Genomic DNA, 26,058 nt, shown 5'->3' on the forward strand with positions numbered 1-26,058 from the left:
TATTGACTCTTTTTTTAAATATACATTCTCTTTGAGCTTTATATATATTCTAAAATGATATAGTCATTGGAGTAAAACAGTAGTTAATTAATGTTTCCAGTCACACGTCCAGCACAGATGCCACCACTATGTCTAAAAGGTTTGAAGAATAGTTTCCTTGAAAGGCATTGGGCAGTTAATTTTCTCAAGTGGCCACATGAGAAACTGGGACTGTTGTGGCGGGCTGCACAATGGTGCTAAAATCAAAAACTTCAGCTGATTGTTGGGCCCTTCACAACAGTCCCAATCTCTCAAGTTCCCCCTTGAGAAAGTTAATTGTCCACCCCTGCTTTATGACCAAAAAAATATTAATATTGCAACGATCCAATGTCTGCACTCACCATCAGATGGCGCTAAAGTACTGCTTAAGTTGACTCCATTATTTCCCTCTTTATCTCAACTCTCACTTGATTTCCTTTCACAGCACTTACAGGCTCTCTTTCATCCCCCTCGTCCCCTCCCATCCCCTGTCTGAAACAACCCACACACGTCTTGACTGAAAAGAATATTGCATAATCAGAGAGATATGCTGTGGCATATATTCATGGACTAATCTAAATAGAGTTTACTCTAGACGGCTCACCAAACAAGCTGCCTCTCAGATAGATTCAAAGCCACCAGAACTCTAAATCTAAATCTGTGGTAGATTATCAAAGCAAAAGGTCACGTTCAATCCAAAAACACACGCACACACAGACACACACTTTTCACCACATATTTGGACCAGACTTTTTCCAGTTCAGTTCACTGGGTTAGTACAAAAGGACGAGGGATACATTAAAGGATTTAACTCTTAAAAAAACAAAACAAAAAAAACATCAAAAAGTCTTCACAGAGACAAAAAAGCAGGTGAAGCAGGAAGAGAAAGACAGACAAATTGTGTATCTAGGGGGAGCTGATGTTGGGGTGTGGTGGACATAAAATCCAGTCCATTTTGCGTTATGTTCTCAGGATTCATTGCTTATTTATTGGTTGTTATACAGAAACAGAGAGCATGGGGAATGAAAAATTCAGACAGGAGGAATGCCCTTTCCTCCTTTCAGAAATTGCAATATTACACACACTGGGCAGTAATGGCTCCAGCATGCAGTCATGTCTGCGTGTGGGAAAGAGAGATTTATGGAAGATGTCTATTTCTGCCTATCTCTGACACAGCAGTAAAAATCAGAGAGTGATGTGTGTTTCTGTTCCCGACAAGATCATTTATCTCCAAGTCTAAGTTTTGTTAAATTAAGGGAATATATACAAATTACTGCATTAATGATAAATTGCTTGGATTTCATAGCAAGATAACAGTGGTAATGCCAGTGCATGTCTGTATGTTATAATTATACTTTGAGCAAAGTGTTTCATCAATTCATGGTTGGTTTTAAATGTAGGTTGTATTTCTAGCAGCCAGTGTGATGTCCACATTGGTAGCAGAGAGTCTTAGGGATGAAAATATATAGGAATATTTCCAAGAAATAATACCTTATGAGCAACCAGCTGTGCAATATTTGGTTACAGTTGCCACATTTGGTCATAGTGTCGATGTTTAAAACCAAAGAAAACATCTAAACTAGCTCAGGCAGGCAACTTGTACTGCACTGTATCATAAAAACGAATATGCCAGACTCTCCTCTCATCATGTACCAAATGCACCCTCCCAAATTGGCAGTGTAATGAAGCTGCAGAACTTCTCATCTCTCCCTCTGACACCATGCAGCGATGCAAGGGGTGCTGTTTCACTCCCTCAACCAACCCAGCATCCACCTGTGAGCACTGGGGTGGAGGGATATTTATTCATCAGTTTCTATGTGCATCTTATTTGTGGGGAGTAATGAGCTCAGTGCCTGGACACCAAACTCGAAGTGTAACCTATTGCTGTAATAAATCAACCATTTCAAATGTGAGTTGTTGGACCGAAGTGCACCTACACACTTCAAGAATACTGATGTGTGTGTGTGAATTTTATCGGGGACATACATGGGTGCATCATTTGATGCCGGCAGCTCCAACAGACTCTAACTAACTGCTTTCTTTCTAACTTTTTTCTGTCTAAATCTCATTTTCTTCAATCCAATATGTTCTTCAATCCTATAAGATAAATAGAAGAAAGCATAGTGGAACAGGCCCCAAGAAAAGGAAGTATAAAAAAGGTCTTCCTGGAGAAGAAAAAGGAAATAGGAAGGTGAAGTGCAAGGAACATGACAGTTTGGGCAATGAGGAGGAAAAAGAGAAAAGGCAAGAAGCTTTGGGTTGGAATATTAGCTGGAAAATTTCCTATCTATCCTGTTCATAATTCATGGATTCCCAGCTCCTCCTGCTGGGGAATTAGGGTCAGGGACCGTAACATAGGCACAGAGTAAGAGAAATCTGCAGATATTCACTGGACAGACAGAGTACGTTAGAGTGAGCATGCTGCTCCTGGTTGAAGTGGATGATGCAAAGCACACTATAAAACATCAATAAACTTTGAAAGGCCCTGCTACTTACGCTGCAGGTGATTATTCCTCTAAATAATTCATATAGCTCGCACAACCTCTCATTTACGCAAATATAGCACAAGTACAGATGTAAATAAATAGCCTGAAGGGATCCATTCAAAAATAGATTTTTGGTATTTGATTAGAATAAATCTTAGAGGCAGCTTGCAGAAGGAGTGAAATCTGTTTATATTTAGCTTTTCAGACCATCATCCGTGCCTTTGTTGATTTCACTTTTGACAGAGCTGGGCTCATAGCTGATCTGTAATTATTCTTCCTTTCCATAAGCAGTAATGCTGACATGAAAATGAGATCAAATTTGATCAGACTCTAGACTTTTTTCCCTCTAGAAAATGTAAATGTATAACAAACCAACATAAATACACCATCACTGAACCTTTGCAAATCAAGCTTTTTGCTATCCAGCTGCCGTGCAACTTATGGTCCACTATTGTCTCTGTTGGTGCTAGTATCACTACATATAAATTATGCTGACTGTAAAGAGAAAAAAACACATCTCCTGCTAGTTTGTCTTGTGGGTGGAATGCTAGTGTGACAGTAATTCCCTGTTACAGTGCTGGCAATTCATGTAGAAATAAGTAGGAGTTTGAATATATATCCACATCAAAGGGAATCCATCACAATCTGAAAGGTTTTTCATGTCTGAAGCAGTTCTGTTGTGTTAATGCCATCACAAAATAGCTATTCATGTCTGAGCCAGGGAGCTCTGGATTGGAAATCAGCTCTTCTACGCCTCCATCTGTCTGTGTGTTCTGTGGTATGGTGCTATTTTTCATTCATGTCCTCTGACTCATCCTTCTAATAACTACCCCTATTTCCTCTCTGAAATAGTTTTCAGTTGTTTTCCCGTTGTATGATTACTTGCCATGCCTCTCTTACTCATTCAGTTTATTGCCCAAATAAAGATTTGCATTTTCTTTTTTGCATCATTTAGCCTACATGTCTGAATGGTTTTTCATTAATCATCATCTCCTAGCCTCTAACTGTTTCTTTTTCATCTGACTGCTCCTGATTCTTGCTTGTTACCCTTCCCGTTAAGTTGTGTTTGCTGTCATGGCTCTCACCTTGTTGCCTAAGGGCAGACAGAACCTGTATATAAACAGACTTTATTGCTCCTGCTGTAGTCCAAGCCTCAGCAGGAATCACTGCTTTCTTATGTTATTGTTTGATCTGTTGCTGCATAGCTGAAATTGATATTGAAAAACAATATTAGTAAGTTCAGTGGTTCACCTTTAGATATATTTACACATGTAAGCTTTAGAGAGCACAATTTTCAGATGGTCCATGGCAATAACAATAATATCCCTCTTGGAGCCAATATGAGCCACAGATGTCAGCTCATTAAGTCCTTCAACAACAAACTGGCAACATACACACCCAATGAAACAGAATTAGATTGCTGCTTAAAAACAAACAAAAAAACAACAACCCTGAAATACAAAGAAAAAATAATTTTCCATTAGAGCAATCTCAACAAAACTATTCCTGCAAGACAAAATTAGTTACATTTATTGCTTGGAGAATTCTCCTCCACACGAAGCGTTTCGGCTTGCTGATATTTAACCTGCATTTAGAAGATCACATGCGATTAGTAGTGTCCAGTGTGCTATACACATTCTGATTACATTAATGCACGCTAATGAAATCTTTTTCTGAAAAGCCTCAATTTTGTATAAAAGTTCACCGACGCAGGCATCTTCATGCACAAATATGAATGCGGTAAATGACCCCTGAGGTTTGTGACTCATCTAGAAGATGAATGAGAATGAGAAAAAGGAAGATTTTCATACTGTTTTATTAGCAACAATGTGTCTGTCAGTTATATATTAGAAACAAGAACAGAAACATTTTCTGCAGTACTGTACCGAGTCTGAAAAACCAGCTGAATCATAAAATAAAGCAAGTAATTCAAATACTTCAAGGTAAAAGCAACACTGCATTTCAATATACACTTGTACACTTGTAATAATAATAATAATAATAATAATAATAATAATAAATTTCTTCTATACTTCCTTATGGCACTAAATTTCCTGTGCAACTGTCACATAGTTTTAGATTAAAAAATAAGAACATTGAGAACTATTGTGTGTGTCTGCATGTCTGCATGTGTGAGTGTACTTATATGGCTATCTTTGTGAGGACAAGTTTAAAATTGAGAGAGTACTGGGATGGACGACATTTGTGCCCCTCACCGCTTTTTCAACTTTAACTTGTTGTTTTAACTTGGCTTTAAGGTTATGAGTCGAATGAGGTTCAGATTACACAGGTAAGGATTTGGCAGCTAGTTGTGACAGTTAGGATGAGGGACCGGGGAACGTAGATGAATGTCCTCGCAAAGTTAGATTTACAAACGTGTGTACTGTGGCTTAGTGTATTTGCAGGAAAGCACATTTTACAAAGGAAAAAAAACTTTAAAAAAAACCCAAATTACTCACTGTTTCACAGTTTGGAAAAAACAAATGAGTAATTTAAAAAAAAGACAGAAAAAGGGAGAAGAAGTACAACAGCATTTACCATCCATTTGCAAGAGAGTGGTAGGTGGGTCCAGAAAGAACAATCCAATCAACTTCAAGTCCCTCCCACAACCACGGGCATTTCCTCTTTTGAATTCAAGCAGTAAATGATTTAACTTATTATTAGTGTGTTCTCTGTCCATAAAAGTCACCAACTGCTCCTCCAGTCAGAAAATTAGCCCTCCAGCCAGGCCGGTCAGCCAAGCGCAGAAAATAAAAACAATCCCAAGAAGGAACACTGAGTACCTTGGAGCAAGAGCATATATTCCTCAGTCCAATGAATGGAGAAAGGGGAGAGACTACAGTGTATGTTATGGCCTCTTAAATATTTATAGATGTGCCTTTAAAGGTGAATCTTTAGCCCAGGAATCCATACATCAATAAATCAGACAGAACACAAAGAATGTAGTGAACGTTCACTAACTTCAGTGAAGAACTATAATCGGGTTCACATTGGAAGCTTACGGTGTTGCTGTAAAAATGTTTTGCGTTTCTGACTGAGTCAGTGTTATAGCATTAATTAGTAAAATAAACAGGTACAAAATAGTTGCAAATCCATTTTCTTTGTTATTTAATCTGTTTGGGTCATTCTTTGCATTAAGATAAATTTAGGTTAAAGAAATAATATAATCGCTTCACCCCTTACAATAAAATGTTATTGCAGCCCACCTCTGGGTTCATTGTACACATGGATGACCTGTTGTGTATAACTGGATGGAATAAAACTTGCTAACAATTAATTGAGATACACACACACACACACACACACACACACACACACACACACACACACACACACACACACGCTTGCCGGTATCCTCACATATATGCACACAAATGAAGATCAAAAACCTTTTTGGCACCTAGTCCACACTGCCTGCAAGAATGCAGAGATTTTTCTCTTCTGAAGTGTAAAATACTGTATATACACTGTGTTTTGATGCTCCAAGAAACCAGCCTTTCGTCAAACTATGCGACTCTATGAAAGGATGAGGGAAATCTTCTGTGAGCCCTTTACGTCTTAAAATGTTATGGCATAAGTTACGTCTGTCGAAAATATCTGCGGAGTGGCAGCTAAACACAACAACCCACTCCCTCCTCCACTGGCTGTGAGTGATATTTCATAACCTCTATAATCTGTGGATGGAGGACCAGACAGATAATCCCATCATAAGAGAGGGAAACACTGGACTTTTCCTAATCATATTCTGTTTGTAGCAGCTCTGGAAGAGAGAAATCCCTACTGAACATCATTTTGACACATCATGAATCTGCCTATCCTACAGGCCACGGTAGAGGAGCCCAGAGGAAGTAGGGCAACACAGACTTTATCAGATCATAAAAGAAATTAATTAATCTTTAAAAAAAAAAAAGATTCAAAACAAGTTTATGTTGTTGGTAATTTAACATTTTAAACACTTTGTCTTGGCCCAAGTGTGAGGACCTGAGCATAGTACCTTTGAAAAAACTGTCCTGAGAGCCAGCTGAGTCCTCCATTCTGCAAAAGGTGACTGGTAGAATGAGACCAGACTAGATGGGACTACACAGGTCAAGACGACAAAAACACAGTCTCACTCAAGCCCAGTCCAGCCCAGGCCATTCAGATGAATGTAAGAATCAGCTTAAACTGAGTTAAACCTTACCCAGCTAAACATCAGTGCTGATGCTACAGCTGCGTGTGAACATGTCCCTCATGGTAACTGAACGGGCAAGGTTTGGTTTACGATAGTTTGAAATGTTTACAGGCACTGGCAGGTCCAGATCCTGCTGCTGGACACTGCGATAGCTGATCCGGTCCCCTCCGTTCCTCAACCCATCTGGTTGGTGGTGGAGCTGCGGCTGAGGTGGCTGGAGGTAGAAAGGCATCTCATAGTGTGTACAGGATGGGCAGAAGGTCTGCGATCGTGTCAGTTTCCTGGCCATTGGAGGGGTGGAAAAAAGGGCAGGGCCATTTGGGATGGAGGAGGCGGCGGCTGTAGCCGCCACAATGTTGTGATTGGAGTGAACCGGCGGGAGGTGAGATGTAACGGCAAAGTCTGGCTCCTCCTCCTCCGACTCAGACTCTTCCTTCTTGCAGCAATAATACTGATAGAAACAGAGGGACAAAAGTGGGAGATGGGCAAAGATGAAAAAAGTGGTGACAAGAGAAGAAAGAAGAAAAAGTACCAAATGATGTCAAATGTGCACGAGAAAGAGCTGTCTCAATGATCACTCAATTATCTCTTGAGGGGTTCTCTTGTGTTGTAAACAGACTCCAGTTTTCAGCTGAGGTACTATGGTTGTGGTATGACCTAGCTTTCAAATTAATTCCTGGCATCTTGCCATCTAATATCTGCTGTAATTTGGGGATTACTTTTGATCCAGAGAAATGTTGCCAGGAAAGGATCTTACAGTTTCCCTTCTAGCTATGTTACCTGGGTTCCCAGAGGATCAGGGTAAATGGACTGCATTTATGTAGTGCTTTTATCTGAGAAGCTTTAAACCTTGCTTCTTATTCATCTTTTCACTCCCACAGCACACACACTAAGTTACTATTCATAGGCCCCTTCACTTTTTGTACACGTAATATGAATTTAACTAATTCACACTTAATAACAATGATTTTGGGGGCTATTTTCTTTAAAAGAGAGAAATGAAAACATATTTTTAATTAAAATGATTTTGCTACTGCACGACAAAACCGGTTCAGATAAATTAGAACCTGAGGGAAGTCTACCTGTGGCAAACTCCCACAGGTAATGCTGAATGTTAGCATGAAAATCGAGAAAACTGAGGAATTCTCTGTGAGACAAGGAGCAAATGTGTAAAACCATTTATAAAGCTTAGGCCTTAATAATTGTGATATGAAAGAAGAGTGGAACCACCAGGTATCCTCCTCGAGTTGATTGTTAGGGAGGCATCCAAGAGCTCAACCTTCACTTTAACAGCTCCTCAGCAGAGACGGGAAAGACAACTACCTCAGCAGCAACTCATCAACCAGTGCTTAAAGATGTCCAAGTCAGTACGTATGGCAAACACTTGGCCTTGTTTATTACCTTGCTAAAATGAGGCATGGTTGTTACTGTGCCAAAAATGACAGTCTCTACTTTCTGAAGGGAGAAAAGAAAGACGTGTCCCAACACATACTGTACTCCAAGGCTGTTGTTCACTACTGAAATCTTTGCCATTCTGCCTGCTGTCCACATCTTGCTCAGTTGCACAGGTGTGGAAATGAATGCCAGTATTGATGTGTGTCAGCAGCCAACAACGTTAGGTAGATTTTTAGCTCGCCTACAGACCGCTGAAAACTACTTTAGGTGATTGCTAAGATTCCTTTCCTGTTTTTCATACAATTTGTTTGGTAACAAAAAATGAAATAAGATTGTTCAAATTGTGATGAACTTACAATAATTGTAATGCGTTTCTAATCCTGGGCTGACAGAGCCGGGGGTCTTTGTCCTCTGTCCGTTTTATGTTTTGAATGATCAGTTGTGTAATTTAATTTTTTTTTTGAAAACCTTGCTCTCAATTGGTTTTCCGTTTCCACTAGAATCAGATACAATTGACAATGCATTAGCATAGTTTTACAGATTAAAGCAGCATAATTACTCAACTCAAAGTACAATCTCTTACCTGCAGTTCTGCAAAAAGTAAATAGAATGAACAAAACAGATGATGAAGTCTCACCTGCAGCCTACAGTAGCACAGTACTGCGATGATAAGGAGTAATATAACCGAAGCTAGAATTCCACCAGTGATGACCACAGTCCCGGCTGTCATTCGAATTGCTCTCCATCAACACCCTGCAAAGAGGAAGAGGAGGGAAGGAGGGGAAGAAAGGAAGAGACAGGGGGTGGTGGTGGGTGGAAAGAGTTGGAGCATAGAGGAGGGTACGGGGTGAAATGAAGGAGCAAAAAGGCACACAATTCATCAGTTCAGTAGCTTCATTAAGTAGATTATAACTGTGTGTCATCTCAGTGGTGCTTATTGAATTATCCAGCAGCTAGGAGACATGTAATAGAATCATCCCACAAGTGCTGCTTATAATATAGACAGCATCTCAGACTGAAACACGAAGTGTGTGAGTGAGGGGGAGAATCTGTTCAGCGGGAGGACGGAAAAAAAGGATGAATTGCAGAAATGTCGAGAGGAACGAGGTAAACGGTTGCACAGATAGATGAGGAGAGATGCAACAACAACTGGGTGCAGTCAGTTTGGAGAAATGATGCGGCAAGTAAAATTTGCAGTCAAGCTCACCGAGATATTCTTCATGCTGCTGTGGTTCAACAAAGAACTGATAGGAACCCGTCCAAAAACAATATAATGTGAGGTGGTGTGCAAAGCAGATCATCAAAAGATCAATCAGCAGGACTGTTGCAAGTAAACAGCCGTGACCTGTGAATTCGGATATTAAGTCAAAGGTCATAGCAAAGAGAAATGCAAATGCAAACCCAGGAAATTTGAAAGTGGATTTATAGCATATTACAGTGCTTCTTTTATGTGATTCACAGCTTCCAAGCCACAAGTCAGATTGGAGTATTTCTGATCGATACTTGTTGGCTGAAATTTCTTGGTTTACATTTCACATCAAGGTGGAAATTATGCAGCGTGAATTCTACAGAATATCATAAGAAGACAGGTCCATTAGCTCCGTGGTTCCATTTAAGACGCTAAAATAGTGAAAGTAATCACACAGTGGTGTATAATTCATATGTTATTATTCAATCTCAGTGATATGTAATATTTTTGAAAAACCTTGAAGGCACTTATCAGATGAGGGCACAGACCTTTTCCCTTCATTATAGCCGCAATCTGGAAGTGCCATAGAACCGCACCAACACACTACATTGTGGATAATTGCTTGAAACCAAAAATAGGCCAGCAGGCTTGTTGCTAAGCTATGACTCATTGGTGCAAGCCATTAACAGCAACAAGCACACTGCAGCATAGGTCTATGTTGTCAAGATCTAACTTGAATGTGACATGGGCAAACACTAAAAAAGAAATACTAAAAATAAACAGGACTGCCACCAAATCTTGCAGTATCCAGTTTACCCTGACTTCTGCTTTTATAACATGATGTGAGCAATGCTGAGCATCCATCAGCTTACTCACATTAAGTTTACTGTCAGCTGTGTGTTACTGGGCATTTGGTATTTAGTATGACACCTGACACAGTGACCTTCTCACACAGTCATTAGATTTAAGTGAAACTGTTTAAACCGTAGACTATATAAAATAATCTCTCAGCATGATGTGAGATGCTTTATAAAGTCAGAATAGATGTCTCTATGGTAGCTACCAGCCCTATCGACAAACACAGCACAGCTTCTCCTCACTCAAGCTTCAATTCAGCTGGACTCTAATTCAATCTGCAGGCCGCACAGTGCACCAACCAAATCAATATGGAGGACAAGAAAGAACAGAGCGTTTTGGCCTTAAAGGCTTCTAGTTTAATTGATAGGGAAACGTGGTGATTCGATGGCAATATGGTTGCCAGGAGAATAAGAGAACAGGATGTTCAGGTGGCGCTAAGCAACGTTTGTGTATCAATGTTTTGCACCTTTATTTAGTAGAGTGCATAAGAAAAGTGACAGAACAATGACAGTGGCTAGGCTAAGCCTAGTAGTTTAATGATTTGCGTGCAGACTATCAGACCTTGAAATGTTTGAGTTTTATTTATTTATTGATGAGCTTAAAGCTACACTAACATTTTGTTATTATTGTAAAATACTGTAAAAATATACCCTGTTTTATTTGATTTTATAACCTGCAACCTTACTTTTTTCCGGGCCACTCTTACTGCAGGGGCTCTTTTGGATGATTGCAAGCAGCTGTTTTAAAGACCAATTGTCTGCCACCTTCCAGCTTCAAGCAATAGATAAGCTGAATGAATAGCAAGTCAACAAAGTTAAATATTTATCATCTTTCTCCAGAATCTGTGGGCAATATCCTGGATGTTCATGGACAATATGAAGATGAAAGCCAATGTTGCTCTGACAAAAAATAGTTTCTGCCTAAAATATGATATGCTGGTCTTTAATAATCAGTTATTATTAAAGTTAAAGACTTCTTAAATAATAAATATATAATAATAATGATGATAATAATAAAAAGATGGGCACATGAATTAAAAAGTTATATGTTCAGGGTGCTGGGGCAGTATAAATGAGTATTATTTAGTCTGCAGCATTTACCTGCATCCTTTTAAGACCACAGGGCACAGCTTTATAAAGGTGGAATTAGATTTAAGGACGACTGAAGACAACATCGCGTAACAGATGATCCCACTATGTGTGTAGGCCTGTGTGGCCTCATTTAAGTAACCAACACAGATTCTCAAGCACCTAATAATTAGTGCTGCTTATACTCAGCAGTCTGAATCCCTTCAGTGCAAACTCAGCATGAGACCAGATCATCAGTGTTGGGCTTTTAGACCTTAATATCAATTTTCAATCTGAAAACCTTGACTAGTGTCTTTTTTGTTTCACCAGCAGATGGTGACATAGAGCAGTACACGGCCTAAAAAACAGGTTTCAAAAGGAAATGATCAAAATTACATTTAAATTTTAAAATAAAATAATAGAAAGTTAGTTGGTTTTTTTGTTTGTTTTAGAAAATAACACTTGTCTACAGACAATTAAAAATGCATCCTCTAAATGTAAATGAATCTTAAAGCCAAACATTAAGCTCAAACAAGACTGAGATAAAATTCCAGTTATAGTGAGATAAATTTAAAATGAAAAGAACAGAAAATAAAACATTCCAAAAGTATAAATAAATAAATACCAGTGAAGGAAAAAATGAATAAAAGCTGTAATAAAGATTAAAAGAAGACAACACAAGTAAGTCAAAAAAGAAGAAACCACTGACTCTGCATGTGGGATCTGCTCAGAGAGCATGCTCCAAAGTCAAGGAGCCCTGATCACAAAAGTACAGTCACAACCACTTTTATATATTACTAACTATTCTATATGCTAGAGTGTCTGTATAGGTCCTCTTTTTTTATTTGTAGGACTTGTTTATATTTTATGAATAATTTTAAAAATCAAACCATAGAGCCAAGCTCCAAACAGCTGCCTTGCGGTCATATGTCTTATCACCATCTGTCAGAGGTACCAGGGGGATCTGCCAGGCCTGGGATCCCCATCGTCAATCCTCGGCATCTCAACATTGTGTGAGATTCTCAGCAACACCTCACACATCAGCACACATCATATATAACATAGGTGTCAAACTCTGGCCCGCGGGCCAAATTTGGCCCGCAGCCTAATTACATTTGGCCTGCGAAGCTATACCAAATTACTATCAGAGCTGACCTACTGGTATTATACAGCTAATATATATATTGTTTAGTATTAAGCTTTGCTTGTTCCATATTCAGTTTTTCAGCAAAACGTGTTTGAGTCCATAAGAAAAGATTCATTCTTATATCTGGAGGAATAAATATATTTCAATAAATATTAATGTTAGCCCGCGACTTTGTTCCAGTTTTGAATTTTGGCCCACTGTGTATTTGAGTTTGACACCCCTGATATATAAGCATGAACAACGTAAGAGAAAAATTAGCTGGACTGCCAAAATTAGACTGTTGCCCTGGGGGTCTAAGTGTTAATAGCCCATATGTGAAATCAAATGTTCCTTACATGTGTAGGTGCAATATACAAAAAAGTTCCTTTGTAAAAGACTGTTGTGCCAGTTGCAGCTTGCTTAATTGAAGTGGTTTGTTAGGCACCAGGCCAAAAGAATGAGAACATGCATGATCAGGACTGCGTGCACATAATTCTGACTCGGTGTCATACAAATCCTTTTCTGTCTTGTCTCAAATGATGATTTGTGGACTGAGCTGATTTCTGACTTTTCTCACTGATATTCCTTCATGAAAGTTATTATGGTGTGCACAAAAACACACACACGTGCATGTAGCATTTCTCATTCTGCAGGCTAGGCTGGTGCTGTGTATCTCCTGGGGCTACATTAATCAGATCAGTGTGTGAGCGATGTGTTGCAGCAAGGCGACAAACAGTGTTAATTATTTAACCACACACACTCACGCTCGTGCGCGCACAGACGCGTGCATATACGCAATCCAGACCCCATTGTGAAATAGTGAAATACTGGAGAGAGGCAATCTTGTCCACTCAGCTGCTTTTGCTGGTATTCGTCCACAGGAATGACAAGAGTTAGGGGCAAAAGAAGAATAGCCGTGTGCACACTCGCACACAAACACACACAAACACTCACATGCAATAATTTTAGTAGTAGCTAACATGCTCAGACAGAGGGCTTTGGAATAAAATGCCACGCTTCGATGAAACATGGCAGGGATCACAGCAAAAGGTCTTGCTTGGAATAATGGCTGCTGACAGGCTTTCAGTTCAGTGGGGAAGAAGTACGCAGTAGGTGGTGGATTCGAGTAACACACACAAGAGACAATAACATGCCCTGAGAACAATGGGAAGAGCTCTGTTATAATGGTAGCTGTCAAAGGGTGATTTTACACACATTTACAACGACAGAGTGTACCTACACATGGTTTTTTACGGAAATGACAAGATCCAAAGCCTCCTGAGAAGTATGCATTATTTAGCGAAAGAAGTGCTCACGTTTCTGCTCCAGTAGCTCCAGTTTTCAATCTCACAATCTTAACTGGTAACAAAGTTCCAAAATATGAATATAGGGACACGCAGAAAACAACAATGCCTCATCAACTCTGTCTGATTACAGTTTTTTGGCCCGTAATGAGTCCTTGCTCTTTAATAAGCTGTGCAATCAGGGCGCATTCAACTAGTATAAATGACATAATTTCAACCTGCAGGATGTATACTTTTATTGGAAGACATTATGTCATTTTGTTCGTCATTTCGTTTTTGAGGCTTTGGTTTCTGTATTAATTTTGTAAAAAGCACATCTTGTGGCCTTACTTCTCCATTTTTGTACCACTCTTCTGTCCTCCTGCCTGTGACCTGGAAAATGAGGTCAGAAACTCAATTCCTGAAGTGCATCTCAAAGAGAGAGAAGCTTTACGGGAGAGTGGGGATGCATAGGTGTATCATTTGCAAACGTTTTTTGAAACCTGTGATCTAACAGGCATGACACACACAGAGGAAATGTGTTCCTTTTGCATTCATAACTTTAATTAGTTATTTCAGATGATTCCACAGTCAAAATTTCTGCCGACCACACTGTGAACTTAATCAAAAGTAATGCTTCTAATGATGTCATGATATCAAAAAGTGAAATAGAGAGAAATGTAAAAGTGGACAGCACATTGTGTTACTTTAAACTGGAAGCTTTGAATCAAGGATTTCTCATTTTGTTAAAATGAGTCTTGTCGTCGACTGCTCTGCTCATGTGGCAAAGGTAAGGATGGAAGGAAAAATGAGAAAAGAGAACAGGAACCTGTGTTTGTTGGCATTTGTTTTTTCCATGACATCTGTACTCCCCGAGTTTTTGTCTTTTCATCTTTCATCTTAATCTTTTTGTGTTTTCATGCTAACATGTCCCCTCGCTTGCGTCACTCGTGTCTGTCTCTCAGATCACAACTCCTCCTGGTGCAGATGTGTGTGAGAGATGCGAGAACTCCGTGCTTCCACTGGATCAGATTTGAAGGATGTCAGACATTTTTCTTCCTATTATACAGTGTTTTACCACCATAGAGCAGCTCTTATTGATAGATAGATGTTTGTGTATCTCTGTGAAATCTCTTTGAGCTGTATGTAGATTTGCATATAAATCATGTTTCACGAGCTGGGCCCACGTCCTCATTTTAGGTTTGACAGCGTTTTAGTAGGTAAAGGTGAATGCTTGGACATGAATTGAGCTGCGGTTTGGGGAAGGCCTTGAAGGGGACTGGCGACGGCTCCCGGGCCTGACAGATCCCCGTGTACTAAATCGAAGTGAAGAAGTTAAAGAATTGAAAAGGGGAGGGAGGGTGGGGCACGTAAACGAGAATGACAGCTTGCAGAACTGGGTGAACCTATATAGATGAAGGAGCGTGTTTGGAGGCGTGGTCCTGCTCTTGAAATTCTGATACAGCATCTCCAAAAATTGTTTGCATAATCAAAATAGATAATTAGTTGTTATACATTTTCTTTATCATGTTTAAAAGTCACATTGGGGCTTGGGCCTTTCCATTTGACAAAGGGGTAAGGGTGGGGTCACCAGTCCATACCCTCTTCTCAAAAATTCTGTCCTGGATGTAAATTTGTGAGAAAGTGCTGCAGATGCTACCCGGTTTATTTTTCAATTACTGACACAGTCAGATTGTCTGTGTCCCCCACTGCTTTCTCTGTCAATTTTAAATAGGAAAGTCTTGTACTGCATAACCCCCCCCCAACAAAAAAACCCCAACTGCAACAAGTTAACATGTCAGCTGAAACTGAAGACTACTTGCAAAATATATACTCTGACTGAACTGTGGGTAATGTTAATCTGGATTAATAATGCTCAGTATCAGTCCATCAGTGTTATAGGAATGCAGTGATTCTCTCGAGCCTATGAGCGTTGCATTAATCTTTTATCCATGGCGATCAATGAACCTTATTCCTACACTTCCAAGGTTAACTTCTGCAAGAGTATGACTGTGTAGATTGTTGCAATCAAAGCCAGTTTTTTTGAGCAATAATCATAAAATTCAATGTGGCAATCAAATTTGAAATATTGAATTAAATTTAAAAAATTCTTTAAAAACTACATGAAAAACTACAACTTAAGTTTCTAGTTTGTTTAACATGTTAAAGCGCATGCAGGCAGTGACAAATGTTAAAAAATTCACATTCACTTTTCCTAATATGAGTTTGAAGTGCACTCTTTTTTCTTTTTCTTTCTTTCTTTCTTTCTTTTTTTAAAATGGCTTCTACTTTTTTCCTTTAGCCTTGTTAAATGAACCTGCTCTACATTATCCTCTCGGGTGACCCTGACTGGCATTACTCAACTCTGTGTCCCTGACTCAGTCTATACCCGCATAAAATATCACCTGGTGCACAAAATATCTTTTGCCAGCATTTGTGTCCCTGCATCCACCTTCAAGAATAATGACAACACACACCTATCCTGAGGTAAAGCTCAGGATAACTGAGGTGCTTTTTTCTTTGGTAGACAGCAATCGTTTTCATCCATCCTGTGTGTCCTAGCATTACCTAGGCAACATGTCTGTAATTAGTGCCCCTCTATGAATGATATATCATAAAAATGGCTCTTGGCTTGTGTGAATATAGCACCATGAGGACATTTTAAGGACTTAACAGTGACCTGGGGGTCTCTCCATTTAATTATACAGCTTGCTAAATGTGTCTCATCTATCTAAATGACCTTGCTTAGTTGTTCTTCCAGTTCAAATTGCAAACTGAGGTAGAAGGTACTCCTATAACTTTAAATGTGTTGTGCAAGGACTAAAGTAATGGGGCATGACTTTCCTTCCTTGCTAATAGCATTTTTAGACGTTGACTATTTGTTTTTTAACAGCAGTCCCAATTTATTTTAGGAGTATATATTTGGCAATGTCATGGTACAATATCATGATATTATAATACTAGTATGATAGTAATTATGCACATCTGTTCAACTGCTTGCTAAGGCAGATATCTAAACAGTCAGTCATATGGCAGCAACTCAGTGCATTCAGGCATGTAGTCATGGTCAAGACTCCAAAACTTCAAACTGAACATCAGAACATCAGAAGGGGGAAAAAGTGATTTTAAATGACTTTCAACATGGTTTGGTTGTTGGCACCAGGCAGGCTGGTCTGAATATTTCAGAAGCAGTTCACTGGGAGAAAATGTGTTGTTGATGCCAGAGGTCAGAGGAGAATGGCCAGACTGCTTTGAGCTAATAGAAAGGCAACAATAACTCAAATAACAAAGCTATGCAGAAGAGCATCTCTGAATGCACAACACGTAGAACAATGCTAAACCACTTTTGTCATACCACAAAGCAATAAATCACATCTTGAGGTGGTTTCTTGAACATGACAATGAGTTCAGTGTACTCAAATGGCCTCCACAGTCACAAGATCTCAATCCAGTAGGGCCCCTTTGGAATTTGACAGCTGACAAATGTGCAACGACTGTGTAATGCTATCATGCAAATATTGACCAAATTCTCAGAGGAATATTTTCAACACCTTGTTGAATCTTTTTCATGAAGAATTAAGTCAGTTGTGTAGCCAAATGTTCACCCAGCCCTAACAAGCAATGTCCTGTGAGCATATATTACTCAAAGTGCTTTCAAAGCAGCACCACCCACTTCAGCATTTATCAACAAGAAAATGCTAGGTTTTGTCTCAGTGTTTGGAGAAATCCACTACAGATAATGACGAATAATAATAAAAAAAGGATGCCAAAATGTTTGCATATGTTGCATACGCTGAAAACAACAAACTTCTCATTTGGAGACACTCAAATGGAATAAATAATATCACTTTTTGTTCTGATGAAGCTATAAACAGGCTATTTACCTGTTAGATACAAATCTCACTGATGATGTCCTTTTACATTTACAATCCACGGGAGGAAGCCATTAGTTCTAGTGATTTCATTATAGGTGTTCTCTTGTGAGTTGCTCAGGTAAAGTGTCTTAATCACATCAGTGTGGAAGAAGCACAGAAGTTAAAGTGCACGCAATACTGAAAGATAGAAGCAGACACACTTATTCCCCACACTTCTCAGCAGGGTGTTCAAGGGTCTTGAACGGTGTAAAAGCTATAGTTTCCCTTTTCTATGTGGATAAAAATGGGACAAAAAAGTACGACATCTATCTATCTGTCAGTTTATTGTTCTGCCCTCTCATATTAAAGGAAATTAGCTTTCATTTTCAAATCATTTTAAAATAATTGCATACAATCACATTTTGTCAGCCTGCCACTGCACTTCCTACTCCTCCCCACAGCCCTACCCTGTTCTACCCTCCGCTGTGAAAATCATACCACTTGTCTGTGAATGACAGGCTGTAATCTTGATGCCACAGAGAGCTGAAGTCGACTAACAGATCTTACAGTCGGTTGAAATCATAGCTGATGAATTGAAAAGCAGTTGTTAGTCCCGCAAGTTAGAAAGCTTTAAGTTCCTGTCAAGAGAATGTATGGAGTACGTATGTGTGGAGAGAAGGGTTAAAGTCTTAGCACCAAGCAAAGCCCCTTAATCGAGGCGGGGTGCACATATAGATGCCTATTCAATTTGGGTCACTTGTTGGTTACACTGCTTCTGGTTTACTCCTAATTCATAAAAATGGCTTACAATCAATTTTGACTCTTTGTAGTTATGCATAGTTAGTAGTTATGCATAAATCCTTGCTTTGATCTTAAATTAAATTCTCCAGCTCATCATGCAGTGATATTACAAGTTGAAATGCTTTAAAGTCTGCAGTGAACTTTGCACATGCTTTATTAACAATGTGAGAGGAATTGATAATTAAAGATGTTAATTGCAAGGTGCAACCTGCTTTGAATTAAAAACAGGGTGCTAGTTTTATAGATTCAGTTATTTTCAGTTATTTCAGTTATTATTTTTTTCCACTGGGGAATTGCAATGACAACAGAGACAGTTTGCTGTAACACTCAGAGCTCTGTTAGGACATGAGTATAAAACAGCTGTATAAAACATTACCAGGTGATGATCCGCCCCAGTCTGCCCCTATAATAGGTTAATACTTTCATACAAAACATTCAATAGTCATAATTCATTCTAGCATAATTAACATGCACACACACACACACACACACACACACACACACACACACACACACACACACACACACAAACCTTCCTCAAGGCTACGTAGTCTGTTCAGGTTATTATGCCTTTAAATACATATAATTCCATTTTCATTTCCCTTAATTAGCTAGGAAGCTATTAAATGACCTTTGCTCCTTGACACTCGGCAGTGAGAATTTTATCCTACTCTGCTATGTCTTCCTGAGCAAACAGCATGATTCACTGAATTTTAGCTCTTGACCTGGGAGCCGGTTAGTTAGTTCTGGTTGGCTGGTGAGAAATGCATCCGTGCGTCTCAGAGAGGCCGTCTACTGACACGTATGCTCTAACACATAAGCCGTGATGTCAAACAACCATTTCCAATCTGTTGGAAATGGTTCAAACTTTCTGCTTGAAGTCCCTTCACAGCTCAGAGGTAATCGTAAGTTTGGGCTTCAGTTTTGTTAGGTGCAGTGCATGCAAACCCCCATACTGTGTAAGGTTTTCTTGCATGTTTACGCCCAGTATGTGACAGGTTGTCAGTTTGTCAAAAAGAAGCGTGTGGTGAACAAAAGCACATGCCCACATTGATCAGTCCAAGGTCTGTGTCCTGAAAACATGAGTGACACAAGTAGGATTATATGAGCGTATAGTTTTTGTGGCATTGCAGTACTTTTGACTTTAACTTAAGTTGAAGCAACCTGAAACGCTTCACTTTTACCAGCATAAATCTCCTCTCTTTGAAATCTTTTCAACAGCCCACGCAACACTTTCCATGTATTTTTCCCTCTTTTCTCTAAAAGGTACTCTCTTAAATTCAAAAACAGTCATCTGTGTGGTCCTTGTGTGAGAGAAGGGAGGGAGGGAGGTTGTTTTTACAGTCTGAGTCCTCAACTTTTCTTCAGTCAAGGACAGGCAACCCGATCGCAATGTCCTCACACTGGATAATAGATATTTCATCTGATATTTCATCTAAATGTATGCATTAAATGTACCATGCAGCGTCTGAGGGACACACACATTCACACACATCTAGCCAGATACCACGGTAAATGTAGTGAAACAAGAGGTAATGAAGGTCAATTCATATTATAACAGCATACTCTGATCATCATAGCGCTAAGTTCTCCAAAACCCCAGCTGTTGCTGTTGATGCCAACATATGGTTTGTGAGTAGAAGAGAAGAGAATCGGTGTTGAAAGAAGGCCCAGTAATCCCCTGCTAGTGTTCCAATGTTTTTGTTATTAGTGCATGTCTTCACAGTGACTGGGTTGTAGCTCAACTTTAAATAGGCTAAACTGGGCTGTGTATACATTTTTATTTTCTGTGCTTACCAGGAAGCTTTCTCTAAGGTCAGCTCTTCTCCTTCATTAGTTTATATCCCCATTACTCCTCTTTCCTTTTTTTTGCTTTCCACTATTTCTGTCTTCCTCCACCTGCTCCTTCTGTGTCTCTTTGCTTATGCCCATTCTTTGAATCTTTAGCTTTTCCTTCCATTTACCATGCTCCCTTTGTCTCCCTCTCTACTCTGTGCTCAGCTGGTATACACTGCCTTGCAGTGGTGTGGCCTGTTTTAAGCATCACTTTGAACAATAGTGCCATTTACAGGCAAATACACTGCAGCTGACACGGAGATGGATAGATCCTGCTGTGCAACACTTTGCACATTCTGAGTCTGTCAAACAACCACATTTACAAGAAGTTACGTAACTCGGAAAATTCTCGGGAGGATCGCTAGTTACTACACATCTGAAGCATGGGTGAATTCATCACACAGCTGTGGCAAATGGGGGGGAAAAATGCCCTATGGGGGCTCATATCCACCAGATACACACAAAAATATACACAGTCACAAAAAAATTAAACTGTGACTCACATGAATATTTTGCATTGACACAAAGTTCCTCTGCTTTTTCTTCCTCCTGAACATGCCGCTTTAGAAACAATATACTGCTCACATCTGTGTGATTGTAGCATCAAGCTTCTTTCATTAAAAAATAAAACTTGAGTTTTTTTTATGCATCTACTGCAGCATTGATCTTTTCTAAAAATTACGTCACAGGGGTGCATGTGAGAATGCAAATGTCTTAAGCAGCTGGATCAACCTTCCAGCTCCCTACTTCAAAAATCCATGCACCAAAGTAAATTCAGTGGAGAAATTAGCAGAAGCAGTAATTTCGGGGGAAAGGCACAAGCAAAAGGAGGGTGTTGAAATACAGAAATAAGCAGAGAACAAAGAAGAGACATACAAAGGTTGCATAGGGCGCTGTCAGAGGCTGAGACGAATGCCCACGTCTAGTGGAACGTAAAGGTGGACGGTTGAAGGAAATGTGCTAAGCTTAAGACTGGTGATGGCTTGATTGTTAGTGCTAATGGTCAGCGCTCCAGAAGCAGTGTGTCTAAAAGTATGAATGGGTCTCCAGTTACTATGGCGACGGGGCTATTACAGAGTGACATTTTAGCATCGCCTATTTCATTTTTTGAGTGGGTGGTTTACTGCTAAAAGTTTCAACCTGATTGTACCTGAATTGACTTCACCCAGTTCACTCTCTGTATGTAAATCTCCAAGCAGATCAAAATGAAGCACAGAATAATTTAAAAAAAGAGTAATACAATACAACACATTGGAAAGAGAGAACAAGATTTATGAATAAGATACTCTCTTCTAATGTCTACTTTTGTCTTGTTTAATAACTTTTATGGTAACGCAATTCACGACATTGCTGAGCTTGCTTGTCTTTCCTTTTCGCGTCATCAATTTCCAAAGGAGTGTGCAGACATTTGGCACTTTTTAGTTTCAGATTTAACATTAACAGCAATGCTTGCATGCTCCAGTGATGAGCGTAGAGGCTTGGGAAAGAGCTTTGGACCATGAAGCCTGTAATGAGAACGCCCCGAGGCTCCCTTGCAATGAATACTGTAGATTACAGATGCAATGCAAATTGTAAACTTAGTCTGAGCAATGTGCCGCTTACCATTAGGTTTCTTATGTAATATACATACAGTGCTGAAGGGCATAGACAGGCCACTAGCCCAACAGTTGAAAAATTTAGTCTCTTTACAGAATGGATCTTATTTTTGTAGCTCGGGTCTTCCAGCTGAGTCATCAACACTGATTTTTAGCTGGTAAATTATCAGGGAGATTCCCCAATTTTCCTTTGTTATCGTTCCCTTTTAGGTTTTCAAACTGAAGACAGTAATAGAAGTATCTCTGAACAACTGCTGCCAGTATCAACTAGGATCTTGCCTACAAAACCTACTTAACTGGGGTTTACGAGTTTGTAGATATAATACACTGGAATTTGTTTTAGGTAAACAACTGTTTGTTTACAACTTGTCTGACTATCTAAAAAATTGACACATTTGTGAAGTAAATGTAGTGATGCTCCCTAGATGCTACTGGATTTTTGTGTAAGAATGCCACATTAATAATTTATACATATATACTTATATTTACACACAGTAAAAACTTGGTGAAATTATTTGTGCTTGTCCTTTATTTATATCTTTTCTCATATGTTCCCCCTTTTTATTTTACTCATTCTCTTTCGCTTTCCTTTTTTTCCCCGTTTCTTTCTCTTTTTTCTTCCACCTGTCATTTCTGGCTTTGCTACCCTGTGCCTATATAAATGAGGCATATGGTAAAGGAGAAATTGGCGAACACATTTGCTTTGCCTTTTGGCAAAGCAAATGTGTTCGGCACAGCAGTGCATTCAGACCATGATTGCTGCCTTCTAAACCTCGCTGAAGATGATTTTGCCAGATATCTAAGCAACACTGAGACTTGATTCAAAAGTCAAAGGTGAAAGGTGCCTCTTCGGTCTTTGAAAAAACATGAATAAAAAGATAATCATGTGTGTTTAAATACGGCTAAAAGTGAGAGGACATCACGTCCTCTTCAATGTAACCTCTTCAGATGACCAGCAGATTCAAACCCAGATCCCTCTTGTTGTGAAATAAAAGTGCTAACCACTGCAGCACCCTTGTATGGAAGAACAGTAAGTTATGACTGTCCAAAGGCATGCACAAATATAATAGACAGGGATTGTCATAAAAGAAGCACAGGATTTTTTTTTATTTCTCCACACCCTTTTCATGTTCTCTTTCCACACCTCCCTCACATTTCGTCTTCTCTTTTGAATGAGCTTCAGTTTTTTACAAATCACTCACAGGGATGAGTCCAGCTGACCAACAGCCCGCGTGCACGTATGTGCCTGTGGCTGAATGTGTGTTGGCCACACCGTGGCTCTGTGTTGGAACACATCTGTGCCTGAGCGGGATGTGTGAGCATGTCAGGGTGTAGCTGAAAGGGGAGAGCAGAATGTGATGCTGAGGGGGAGGGGACGAGTGATGCATGGAGGGCGGAACGGGTGGTGACTGTTTAACATGATCAGTGAACAGCAATATTCCCTTCCCCCAGCCTCAACCCATCCACTCCAATCCCCCTCTCCATGTCAGCCAAAGCATAGCCATAATGATTCCCTTTCCCAATATAATGCATTTTAACAGTAATTAAGCTGATATGTGAATACACTTGAAAAAGCCCACGAAAAAGTAGACGTGCCTCTGTAACTGCATTCACACTTGTCTATTCAAGCCTTCCCTCCTCCTTCTTCTCTGCTTCTCCATTCCTTTTGCTCTGTATTCTATATGCTCTTCTCTCTACACCTTTCCTCATCTTTTTTCATCACCTGTTTGTCTTTGAAATTTGCTTTTCCATCCTACTCATCCTGCTTGTCCTTCAGCTCCCTCTGTCCTCCTCATCTTGCTGCTGCTGTGAAAACTATGAGGCTTGTAGAGCAGCAGAAGACAGACAAGTCTCTTATGCTCAGAGGGGGACTTCAGTGTGTTTGAATGTGTGTTTGTGTGTGCACACATGCTGGAATATAACACCTCTCCCTGGGGGCCAAGGTTAATCTGAGGGCCATTGAGGAGGTCGCTATGGGAACACAAGCCCCACCTTATTGTTGATTGTTTCAGGCCCTCTAAAATGACAATCTATATTTTTTTTCTTGTAAGAAACTGACTAGCTTAAAGTAATATGGTAACATGTGACAGTAACAGTCTCAGATTCACAGAAGTACCTGTGAACTGCCATGGAGGCAAGGTCTGCAAGTTATAACTCTAAGTAAGTGTCCAACCATTCCTGTTATAGCAAAGCTGAAGTGCAGCAAGTGCAGGTGAAAGTAAGACATTTAGAAATATGAGCTCAAGTAAACAAACACACACAAGCAGTGACTTCAAGTTAATTCTGCGGATATAGCAAGACAGTAGAGAACAGTGATTGTTGCTTCGTGGGTAGTTAAAACATCCAATAGAGCTTAACATAAGACTGAATAACTTTTCCTTACACTCCTCTGATCCCTCCAACCATCCACTTAACAGCAAAAACATGAAAAAAAAATGGAATGAAATTGATTTTAAAAAGTTTTAAAAATACTAAAATAATTTCTATTATTAGACCAAAACACTGTTAAAGCTTGCCCAAATTCACTGGTTAGTTGACATTTTAGCTGGCTAATTGCTACTACAGGCACCATAGTGTTTCCAAAACAATCACTAGAGGGTGGGTTGCGTCATGTGCGCCATTCCCTAAGGAATTTTGTCATTTTAACTCCATGTAGTGAGATATTTTAGCATTGCGGGGCTTTTATGCTGCTGGAGATCCATTTGCACCAAGCCTAAAAATATCTGCATACAACAGTTTGGATATGACCATAGCTAACAGTTGGTGACAGTAGCTGTGGCTCACAAGCCATGCTGTTTTGTCAGCTTGTGGCAAACCAGCCAGCCAGCATGTGTTTTATACAAAGCACTGAAGCTGCCCTCTGCCTTTACCCTTTATACTGTGTCTGTACATACAGGCATCTCTCTGTGTTAAATTACTTAAAGATTTTGAAAAACACTCCACATGTACACAGTGCATGTAAACAACTTTCAAGTTTTGAAATGTGGAAAAGAGTAGACTTCTCCCAACCTAACATATGGAAAGTATCTGCCTCTCTCCGTGGTGCTGAAATTAGAATCTATCTATCTATCTATCTATCTATCTATCTATCTATCTATCTATCGTTTCTCCATGTCTAAAACAAAAACAACATGCATGACTTGATAATCACAGTCGATAAAGAAACACAAAGGAAACATCGTGGGACAACATCTTTCTTCCTTCAAGGGTAAAGCATTACCTTCAGAGATAAGAGGAATTCGCCGGGTCACATTGAGGGTAGGGGTGGTTCCTTGGGGCTCAGGTCCCGACCTCGGCAGGCTGTAGTCTGTCAACCTCAGTGACGAATAATGACACCGGTGAACACGCCGAGAAAAAAAGCCTCCAATGTCGGTAAAGATATGAACTAAACGCTGAAGTGCCAGCGATCAAAGTGGAGCTGGAGTTCGACTCAGGTCAAAATAAAACCCACCGGGCCTGGTTCCTCTTTAGTTGATAATTAAAAACGAGCAGATACGCCCTTTGCAAACAAACAAACAAAAAATGTCCACCTTTAACATTCGTATTCTTTGTACTGAAGACTACTTCTCCACGCACAGCGTTGCCATGCAAAACATTTTCTTTCCAGTTCCGGACTTGCAGAGAGACCACTGAAAAGCACTCCGGTAACAATGGTATGATGTGATCTGTGGAAGATGCTTTTGAAGCAGGCAGGCAGCAGCACACAATTCCATCCACCGATTGTCTGGAGTTGTTTGAACGGTTCCTACTGGTTAACCGAAGCTGTCCGCAAAATAAAACACTCCTACGCAAACATCATCATCAGCCTCGGCAGCATGTGTGTTGGAGGAGGAGACGGGGTGATGCGAAATCTCGCCATCTCTATTTCAACAGCCAGTTCAGTACCGTCCAGGGAGGTCGAGGTCAGATATTTGTTGTTGTGCTACTCCAGGTTCCGCCGGATTTCCCCCCTTTCTTCCTATTCACAGTATGATCCGCATGTGAACGTTCTCGCTTAAAAAATGCGACTAAGCAGCAGAAAGCCACAAAGTCTCTGCAGATAAGTGGTCACAAAGAGTATTGGTAGCTGTTGGATTTCCGTACGTTTGCTGATTCTTTCAGAGCGATGTCCGGAACTGCGCGGAAACGAGTAAACTGCGCTTTAAATCCAGAGGTGGCTCAGTGCCTGCACACCCAGAGACTACTAAATGCAGCCTGGAGTGTACAGTCTGGGAGATGGCGCTTTAGTCACAGGCTCAGATTGGCTGTGGGTGCTTAGAGAGAAGGGGGGATTTAAAAGAGAGAAACAACATGCTGTTGATTTTCGACTTCCAAGTTGACGTGCGTGAGGTGTTTGGCGGGACTTCCAGGCATGCAAAGCTCCTCTGTTAAAAGATGTC

At 39.9% G+C, this 26,058-nt stretch overlaps 1 protein-coding gene and 1 long non-coding RNA gene across 2 annotated transcripts in view; one reads left to right on the plus strand and one right to left on the minus strand.

Annotated features, from left to right (window-relative positions):
* LOC120714343 overlaps positions 1–26,058 on the plus strand; it is an 873,031-nt gene that overhangs the window by 256,434 nt on the left and 590,539 nt on the right. The window lies entirely within an intron of this gene.
* fam163ba (family with sequence similarity 163 member B, genome duplicate a) lies at positions 3,451–25,953 on the minus strand. Its single transcript, XM_040000502.1, has 3 exons — positions 24,900–25,953; positions 8,708–8,823; positions 3,451–7,126 (listed from the first exon to the last, which is right to left on the minus strand). The coding sequence occupies exons 2-3, from the start codon at positions 8,798–8,800 to the stop codon at positions 6,689–6,691; spliced, it is 531 nt and encodes a 176-aa protein (XP_039856436.1). The 5' UTR covers positions 8,801–8,823; positions 24,900–25,953; the 3' UTR covers positions 3,451–6,688.

The sequence above is a fragment of the Simochromis diagramma genome, unplaced genomic scaffold (assembly GCF_900408965.1).
Source record: "Simochromis diagramma unplaced genomic scaffold, fSimDia1.1 OVJJ01000596.1, whole genome shotgun sequence".
NCBI lineage: Eukaryota > Metazoa > Chordata > Actinopteri > Cichliformes > Cichlidae > Simochromis > Simochromis diagramma.